Source organism: Poecilia mexicana, unplaced genomic scaffold (assembly GCF_051168715.1).
Source record: "Poecilia mexicana isolate PSO_F unplaced genomic scaffold, ASM5116871v1 scaffold_13, whole genome shotgun sequence".
NCBI lineage: Eukaryota > Metazoa > Chordata > Actinopteri > Cyprinodontiformes > Poeciliidae > Poecilia > Poecilia mexicana.
In genome coordinates, this window is record NW_028263382.1 from 19,443,548 (window position 1) to 19,453,522 (window position 9,975).

Here is a 9,975-nt window from a genome sequence, read left to right on the forward strand (position 1 = left end):
TTCTGGCTTTGCCATCATTGTCCTGCACAGCTTCATCTGTTGACTCTGGAGAAGTTTGGTGTGCAGGGAGTTTATGGCCATTCAGTGTCTCTCCTTTTACTCTGTTTATTGCAGAACATGATTTGAAAGTGGCAAATGACTACAAAGTGCCGCGGTGCTCCGGCAGCAGCCCTTCTGCCCCCACACTGTGCCCGACAGCTGCTCTTACAGGCTCGTGTTAATACACCATGTGTTTTTGTTTGACACTTCTACCTGTCGACACCCGAACTTTTGGATTCAGGTATCTTGAAGCAGAAAAAAAAAACACTAAGTTGGGACATCAGCCCTTGAGGAACAGAGTTGACCCCGGCGTTTGAAATAGATTTAAGGGCATGTTCAGAAGTCTGTTTCTGAAATATGTTTTTAAATCAATGCTCTGAATATTGCACATATTTAAAAAATATATTAAAGGGGTGTGAATGAAACACACAAGCAAGTATAGCTGGTTGCTTTATTTGTTACAAAAACGATTTCATGAAAGTGAACTCTGCATCCACACCAAAACCACATGCCTAACCTGTAAAAAATTAGATCCTGTGTCTTTTTCTTAATCCTCCATCCTCACCCAGTCCCACCCATCAAATAATCCCTCCAACTCCTTGTCCATTTTCTTCTTGGTTCACTTGGAGCCGGTGGACAGAAGAGCAATGAGTCCTGAAGAGGCACTGATGGACAGAATGTAGTTGCTAGGGAGCAAAAGGTCAAGGAGAAAAAATGCACCTCTACAAAACAACAACTAACTTTCATATCGACAATGTCCCTCTCTCCACAAATAGGGGGAAGGCAAATTAAAGATCTAGAGCTTGAGCCAAGTAGATATCGAGAATGGATAAATGAAATTTCGGATCAAGGCAGTGGTTCTAAAAGAAATTTCTAATAAGATGTGCAATGTATTTAAACTCTGACCACAAATCTCCCATATAGTCAACACTGAAAAGTAATTTGCCTGAAAGGATACACAGTGGGGTTGAAGTTCTTGAGCAAGAAGAAGGAAGCGACGATGACGAGCACCAGGAAGAGGGTGTTGTTGTAAAAGATGGAGAAGGTGGTGGCTTCATAGTCGGCCACCTCGTTCTTCTTCCACAGGATCCTGGAGAAAAGGAAAAACTGAGTCGATCTCTTTCTCACTGATGATGTTCAGATAAAGTGCAGTGAAGCTTTGGTTTTATTTCCTTTTCAAAAAGACAAATACAATATTCAGTTTGGCTTAATTTATCAACTTTTAAAACAAAAGGAGGGGAAAAAAGTCTCACCTTTCATCCTTCTCTTTGCGAGACATCTTGCGATTGTCTGCTTCAGACAGCTTCCTGGTGACCTCTTTGGAAACGGCGTCCTCTCGTTTCTGAGCCACTCTGAAACAAAAACAAAGAAAACAGTGAATTCATTAAATCTCTATTTCAAAGAATTAACTTGCCAAACAAAAATCGAGAAATTGTGCAAATTTGCATACAACTTTCCGCCAACATTTTCCTATTTTGTCACTATGATCGACTGAGCTGCTCTTTTCATTACTCTTACTTGTGTTTCAGAACAAACTTGACGTTCTTGTAGGCGAACGCAACCAGGTATGTGCTGACCAGGGTCATGACAGCGTACAGTACCGCAGACTGGACCAGGTCCATGTGCCAGATCCTCCAGAACAACCCTGCGAGGACACATACAAAGAAAACAAAAATCAGAAATACAATTTTATTGTATTGTATTTATTGTATTTTTAGCCTTTGCGTGATAAAGACTTAAACGGGAACATATCTTGAAAAAGCTTCATCACCACCTTAAACTTCAATGTGCTTGTTAATGTACATGTAGCTAACACCAACTATAAAGTCTTAAAAAATGCAAACATTTTAAAAAGACTAAGCAATGCTAAGCCTGGTGGGGGCACAAGTAAAGCCTGGTGGCCCGCCAGGCTTATAATATACTGGGGAAAACCCTGCAATTACTATTTCAAAGTCTTTTCGGTACGTCTACCTGCTGCAAATACAGATGTAAAAACATACCAGTTCTTTTTAAAACAACTCAGGCTGGATGGAGAGCATCTGAACTTCAGTTTAAGCTTTAAAACAGATTCTTGGGTGGATTCAGATCCTGTTTTTGAGTCATTCTAGTATATGAATATGCTTTCAACTAAACCATGTAATTGTAGATCTGGTGATATGTTTTGGGTCGTTGTACTGCTGGATGGGGGAACCTCATCCCCAGCCTCAAGTATGTTTATGGTGTCGGATGGTTCAGTCCTTTATTTATCTCCACACATCATCCAGTCAGATTTGAGCAGATTCCCTGATGCTGCCACCATGTTTCACCATGGTGATGATGTGTTCAGGAGGATATTTTTAGTTAGTTTTTAGCCACACAATGTTTTGCAGACTACCCTCTTCCACGTGTTTGCTGGGTCTCTGACATGACATCAAATAAACTGCAAATGACTTATAAAAGTGACTCTCCCTTTGCTACTCTCATAAAGTCAGCACTAATTGTTATCTTTACAGCTCCACTACACAACTGTGCACAACTTTGTGATGGTTTATCACAACATCCCCCCCCAAAAATACTAAAAAGTGTGTGGTAGTAAGATATTTGGAAAACTTCAAGGTGCGTGAACACAATGTTCTTGATGAGAAACGGAGTTCTCATCAAACGTAGCACAACTTTAGCCATTTGTATCATTACCGTTTGTTTAAATCATTAATCCATTACGCGGCGTTACTTTCTCAAACTCTCCTCATTTTTTTGTTTTTGTTTATACTTTTCCAGTCCTTCAGTGTTAGCTTTAGCAGTTAGCAGCGGCTTTTTTTTTTTTTCTTGTACTCACAGATAGGAATGGCTGAGACGATGAGGGCATTCCCGTAAAACAAAGCCGTTGACTTTGCCGACAGATTTCTGCTGAAGTCCTGCAAGAGAAGGTCCTCTTCGGACTGCTGCTTGTTGCTGCCTTTCGGGGGCATTTTTCTGGCAGAGAGGCCGGTATGGAAGCTACTCAGAAGCAGACTGAAGAGGACTGACACGTCGGTGAATGAGAGGATGAGGGACGCGTCAGCACAAACCTGGAACTACATCGACTCACTTCCTCTGTGAAACAAGGAGCAGTTGCTGAGTGCTGCCCCCTGCTGGAAGATAAAGGCATTGTTGTACTTAGTGTTGTGGTTTGCTGAAGGTAAGATTGAAAACCACCGCAAAATGTACTATCTGTTTTTGTTGTGCTCTTGTTTGTTTGATGCATAAGGATTCTTCAAACCTGAGGTTACATACTTTTCTATTTAAGATCCGTCTTATTCATAAAACTCTAAATGCTTAGTATAAACTCTTTTCAGGACGTCATCAGCATTCTTACATGCAAACAAATAGTCTCATAGAAAGCAAACAGGTTAAAAAATGTGGGAATATCAGTTTTGTAAATGGGTGGTGCAACAATAGTTGAACCCCAGCTTTATCTTCACATGCTAGAGACAATGTAGGCTAATTGCAATGGCAGCCATGCTCTCTGTTCAGAGTCAACCTATTTTTGACGGTAACCAACAAAGAGCCCTGCTGGTTCCTTGTCCACCACAAGGACCCTGGCCCATTCAAGATGGTGATGTGTGTGTCTGCTGGTGGTGGTCATTTTACTGGCTGAAAGAGGCACAGTCACAGTGATTTTTACCTTGCAAGGTTCACACTTTGACCACTAGAGGTCAACTTCTACTCATACTTGGACTACAGTCCTGCAATGTATCGACAGTTTGACCGTGACACATCAGAAAGTTCAGGCTAACTAGAAATACAAGCTGTGTTTTCAGATCCTGCAAATCAGAAGAACACTACGATCCCAATGGCTGCACTGATTTATTCATTACTGACTCAACTATCAGATCTATATCAAAAAGTTGGTATGACCTTTTGGGAGATACAAACGGATAAGTAAACTGCACCACCTCCAATAAAATGATAACAAGTAAAGTCTTTGGTAAATAAAGTGTGTTTTATCTTAACCCCAGCAGATCTCAGCAGAGGTCACACATATCTGGTGCACTATTTCAAAGTTCTCTTCAACACATTCTCTTCTGACAAACGCGTCACATTCCACGGTGTGTGTCTGAGTGGCGTCATAAAAGCTAACCTGTTAAATATGAGCCTCCTCAAAAGTCCCTTCCACTCCTTATCTCATCGTCAAAGTCTGTCACATGCCTGCCACCGGGGATGTTTCAGTACTGTGGAAGGAAGACAGTAAAGAAACGGGCAGAAATGTGTTCTGCTGCTGTGGCTGACACACTGCTTAACCCCCCGCTGAGCTATTTTCCTCTTGCTTCCATGAGAGCAAGCTGCATGCATGTGCGACTGAGTGAGTGCATTTGTGTGAGTGGCAGAGTGCATTGCAGGGAGGGCAGGTTTGCGTGATGTGCCTGTCTTTAAATGGGGATAGGGCTTAGGGATTATCTGTTCACTTCAGGGGTGCAGGAAGGAGGGCTGAGGTGGGGCAGGGGGATGAGGGATATGCCAATAACGGTGCCAACATTCTGCCTGGCAAGAGTGGTGATCCCTTTTTCCTCGTGTTTGTCAGCCTGATTGCTTTGGCTTTGGTGACACCACAGACATAATCACCAAAGGGCAAAAAACATACTGTACTGCCTAGACCAAACTGCAGGAAACAAGGAGAAGACACAGTCAAGTCTGGTTTTTGCAGACCAGGCACCCTGATGACATTTTTATTATTTGTGAATTTGTGACATATTACCCGTCGGATTTAGTCTCCGAATACCTAAAGCTAACATGGATTGTATAATTACATATACAGTGGTACTTAATACATAAGAGAAAAGGAAAGGACTTATCGCTTCTGCAAAATGTTAAACTATATAAATATATAAATCAGACAGTTGTAGCTTGGCTTTGTGTCTCTGCCAGCATTGCACATCTACACTATAGAGGGAAATATTGCACACAAATAACAAGCTCTCTCAGTTTAGATGGAGAGTGTTTGTGGATATCAACATTAAAGGAGATTCTCAATGGGATTTGGGTCTGAACTTTGGCCGGACCTCTCTGCAACCTGCTGACAGATTGTTTCGTCTGCAGCGACAACAAGATTTCGGGGGTTGGGGGAAAGTTTGTAGTCTTTTACATTTAAACCGTATGATTTTTTGTTTTCTTATCATTCAGGGATAATTCATCCAAGAAGTTTTGTTTTAGATGCTGAAAGATTGATTCAGGGGATGAACTAAACGGATACAAAATGGTATAAATGTACAGCACCTTTACTAGCAGCTTGTGGAATATTATTAATTTAAATAGAGAGCGGAGTGGATCCAAGAATGGACCACACCTTTGGAAACACAAAGAAACACAATATCCAGAGTGTGTATTCACCGGCTGCTCCGTCACACAGGTAGCTAGAAAACCATAATAAAAATGGATGGGGAATTCCAATGTGGCTAAGTCGTTTGATTAAAACAGAATGATTCACTGTATGAAAATTGCAGCACATTACTGTCTGGAGTCCAGAGCAGAGGCTGTATCATCTGCAACCTTTCAAACTGTTGTGACACATCCACGACCAGAACAGAAACCAGACTGGGCCGGAGATAACAAGCTGTTGACCTCAAGATACCAGATTGACTGTTTATTAACAAGTCTCTGCACAACTTGAAGTTCACAAGGTAAGATATAAACCGGCCTGCAACTGTTCAAAACAGAATGACCACCAGTTTTGAAGAGGAGCTGTACCAGATTTCCGGTCAGCTGGTATTTCACCAGTATGGACAGACTGGATGGAAGCTGCAGTTCAGAAAAGAAATGAGCAAAACCATCTGTCCCAGCTTTTTTTAAGATCTGACGAGAGACATTCAACTTTAACTTATTTTGCACTAAAAGCTTTTGGTGCAAGTCTTTGAGATGCAACAGGTAAATCAGATGAGTCCAGCATTGGTATCTAAGCTTGTGAACATGTCAGAATGTCCTGACTTTGTGAAATGCAACAATATTATCTGATGTGTTAGATAATGGTGCGCTTGATCATTTATTTTCCAACTGCTTTGCTATTTTCAAATAGAAATTGTCACTTTCTATTCCAGATCTTCTGTCTTTGCAGCAGGCAACATTATTGTTGCTGCAGCAGTAAAATACCAGGTCTTGGGACAAGAAGGGGCTGATTTGATTTTTATACATTTATGCATTTTACTAAGGTATGCTTATTAATAAGAGAAATATCAGGATATCAGAAAGAGTCCACACTTCCTCTACAGTTGAAATACATACAATTTTGTCCCAACAGACTACTGAAAGGTCATGTAAGAAAGTATTAAAAAAAGCATAAGAGTATTAAAATCTTTAAAATAAAAATTTTACATAACTAATCCATGTTATTTTGGTCACGTTATTTACAGCTATTCAGAACAAGCATAAACAGCAAAGCAACAATCCAGTCGGATAAATATAGAGAACAGAAATAAACATTAAAATTTATTGCGTATGACCAATGGGTTTAAATATGAAATAGTTATGCTCTTTAATATAAAAGCTAATTACTTTTCCAAAGCTTTGGGTTCCATGGCAGTTCCCTGCATGTACCATCTAACAAATGGTAAACAGCATTTATGAGCTGGCATGTGGTCAGGCGACATCCTCTGGCTTCTGCGGGGTAAAAGAGAAAGAAAGGCTTTTGAATCTTTTATCACAAACATATGTCATTAAAGGTCCCAAGTTGGAGGCTTTGGAGAGTAATTTCAAAAATTTTCTCCATTTCTCAGAAGCTTTGGTTATTACGTTTCCCCTTAATAAATATATAAATATATCTGTTTATTATTAATGTGTGTAAAACACGTCACCCAAGTTTATAGAACCACGCACAAGGATTTATATCCTTTGAACTTTTTCACACTTGTGCTAGGTTCAAAACCAACATCAGAATATTTTACAGAGGTTTTATTAGAAAGAATAATGAGAAATAATACTGACATGGTAAAAAAAAAAAAAAAATTAAGTGTGGTTTTCAAAGTTTTTCAAGTAAAAATTATAAAAGTCTGGGATAGATCTGTGTTCTGCCCCCTTTACTTTGATACCAGTGAATAAGCCAGTCCAACCAGTTTCCCTTAAAAGCCTCCAATTGTAGTAAAAGAAATTATTTAAGAGGGGTATTTTGCAAAGACTAATTGGTATTAAAAAAAATTCAGTCAAGATGTGCAAAACATAAAAAACTTGCAGCGAAAGGTCAATTTAAAAAGTATACAGTTCAGGAGGTTTATTGTAAATCCACTTCCTTGGTGGTAGGAGGTCATCCTGTAACTGGTGGGTTGCTGGTTCAAACCCCCATTCAGTCGTTGTTTTCATTATGCCAAAAATAGAAAAATGTGAGACACTCTATAAAGATATTGACAACCACTCGATAAACTCTGTGGTCCCTGATCTTCAGAGAGCGTTCACGATCTAACTAAAAGTTCACTTTACTTATGTACATATTACTGCTAGTAGCGACTTCAATCTGTCACTTCCTGGTGTGACATAGCTTTGATTGTTCATTAGGGCCTAGAAAAAACATCCACCCACTCCTTCAAATGTGGCCGGCAGCCAAGCACACCCACCCATATGCCTCCCCTCTCATGGACATCCAGCTCCATTTGATGCTTCTTCTATTTTACTCTCTCCCGTTTAGCTCCAAAGCCCAGAGTGAAATGTGTTGTGGTGGAAGTTGGTACGGAACGGGGAGGTGAGCGGATTCTTCTTTAGTGTAGAGAGGAGGATAAAATGGAGTAAAACATTTGTCTTTTCAAAGGATGCCAGACATGTGTTTACACTTTCTGCCCACTTTTACCATAAATAGTTTCCTAAGCCTGGGGGTTGTGCGCTTGCATGTTAACCTTCATGTGACTGTGTGACTGAGTCAAAAGGAGCGTGGAAAGTTTGTTGGGTTCACCAATTTGTTTTCTCTTTTTTTTTTTTTATTAATGAGAATTACTTTTTTTGATGTAAAGATTTTTTTAGTTCATAAAAATGCACTGACACAAACAACAAAACAAAAATGCAATCTCGTATGTCATAACATTTTCAAGAAGTTCTTGATTAAAAGAATAAAAAATTAGTTTTCTACAAATAGTCATGAAATCGTCACTAACCGTCTGTCGGCTGTGTTTGTTTCCATCGGGCCACTGCTTCTCTGAAAATCATTTCTGGATCTGCTTTCATCTTTTATTACAGAAGCAAATTTCTGGAAAATTCTTGGAATCCACAGAGGCAGACGCAATTATGCATCTGAAGCATCAAAGTTTGAATTTTTCTCGGGGTGATTGGATTTATGGCTCGCTCTGTTTATAAACCGATAAAGAGGAGTGACGAACTGTGAGTCATATAGTAGGTGTTGAAGTGCAGCGCTGGAGTAAGACAGACAGTTATTTATCAGATCAGCCAGGCCCAGGCGTGACAACTCGAAGCTATCCGGACTGGGATGATTTTTCCTTCCAGAGCTGGTAGCGTTATGGTGGCCCTTTCAGACAGACCTCAGTCCCAAAGCAAATGCTCACATGCATCCATTCCTTCACTCTTAATATGGCCCAGATTTTACAGTGTAACCACACAGAAACATGCAGATAAGAGCGCTCTGCTGTGCTCTGATGTGTGGACACACACACATCGGGAGTGAGTTGTGTCCCAGTGGTTGTCTCTTTACAACACTGTTTGTTTTTGACTAAATGACATAGGAATTTATAGCCCCAAATAAAAAAAAAAATTAAAAAAATGTGAACACTTAGCCCAGAACAGTGTGTGCATTTATGGTGAGCCCATGTGGAAAGACACGAAGGCTAACCTGCTGCCAACTTGGTTGTTCTAAAAAGCAGAGTGAGTGCAGAAGATGTTGACATTTTCTCAGTGGAGGGAATCTGCTGCTCCATCTGCATCTGAAAGGTCACTGCAGCGCATTTTAGAGCGCAGTGTGCGCCCAACCGCATGTATTTGTGCCTCCGTGACCGCCAAAAGCGATGCGCTTAATGTGGCTGCCTTTTTCATCAATTCCATGTGAAAAGAGCAGAGGAGGACTACAAGCAAAAGATGCTGGAAGTGTTGGGCATAGCGCAAACAGAGTAGCAGGAATCCACCCCCCCCCACCACCCCTTCACCGCCACCATCACCGCTTTCACCAAACACACACATGGCATTCACACATTCTTGCTTTGAGGGTGTTTACAGGTTCAGATGTGGGGAATAATTTTACTGCATTCATTTTATGTTAAATGGGGCTAAACAAAGACTGCAGATTTTTCTCTGGGATAGGAGGGGTTGACACCTGACTCTTGATAAAATAAAAAGAGACCAATTATACATCAAAATAAACAAAGTAAATATCTGCCAGTAGACATCAAACTAGACATTAATCCAGCTCTTTTGACAATTATTATTATTATTATTATTATTATTATTATTATTATTTTTACCAAAACAAACCAAAAAAATGGTTGCCTTTGCTAGCACAACTCTTGCACATTCGGTTCAAACTGAGTTGATGTCGGGACAAGCACCGAACATTTTACTGTTGAGACGAGATGAAATCAGGATGAACTTTTCTCTATAAAGACCAACTGAATTAAAGCAACTGAGAACAAGGTCGTTTTTGTGATATGCTTCAGAAATATTTAGTTAATCGACTGCAGGCTTCTGTGCGGATGTTAGGAATGCCTGATTCAAATGTATTTTAATTTTTTTTTTTTTCAAGGCAAGGCTGCCAAGAAATCTTGACAGATGATCTGGTGTTGTGGAAGCAGCTAAGATAAGCAGCATCCAAAACACGTTACCTCCCACTCGTAGTAGCTTCTGTCCTGGTCTGCCGTGGAATAAGCGCTCTGCAGCCTAGTAGTCGGAGAGCTCAAGATCAAGAACAAAGCCTCATTTATTTTAATAGACTTGAATTCCACTCTAATGATGTCACTATTCACAAGCTTTGCACAGTTTCAAAGATAATACATGTATAAA

The 9,975-nt window shown here is 40.2% G+C and overlaps 1 protein-coding gene across 1 annotated transcript; it reads right to left on the minus strand.

Moving 5' to 3' along the window:
- Positions 1-476: 476 nt before the first annotated feature.
- ssr3 (signal sequence receptor, gamma) lies at positions 477-3,080 on the minus strand. The gene is made up of 5 exons (XM_014974762.2): positions 2,855-3,080; positions 1,558-1,684; positions 1,293-1,391; positions 998-1,129; positions 477-725 (listed from the first exon to the last, which is right to left on the minus strand). Exons 1-5 carry the CDS (start codon positions 2,985-2,987, stop codon positions 659-661), a joined length of 558 nt encoding a protein of 185 aa, XP_014830248.1. The 5' UTR covers positions 2,988-3,080; the 3' UTR covers positions 477-658.
- Between the last annotated feature and the right edge of the window lie 6,895 nt (positions 3,081-9,975).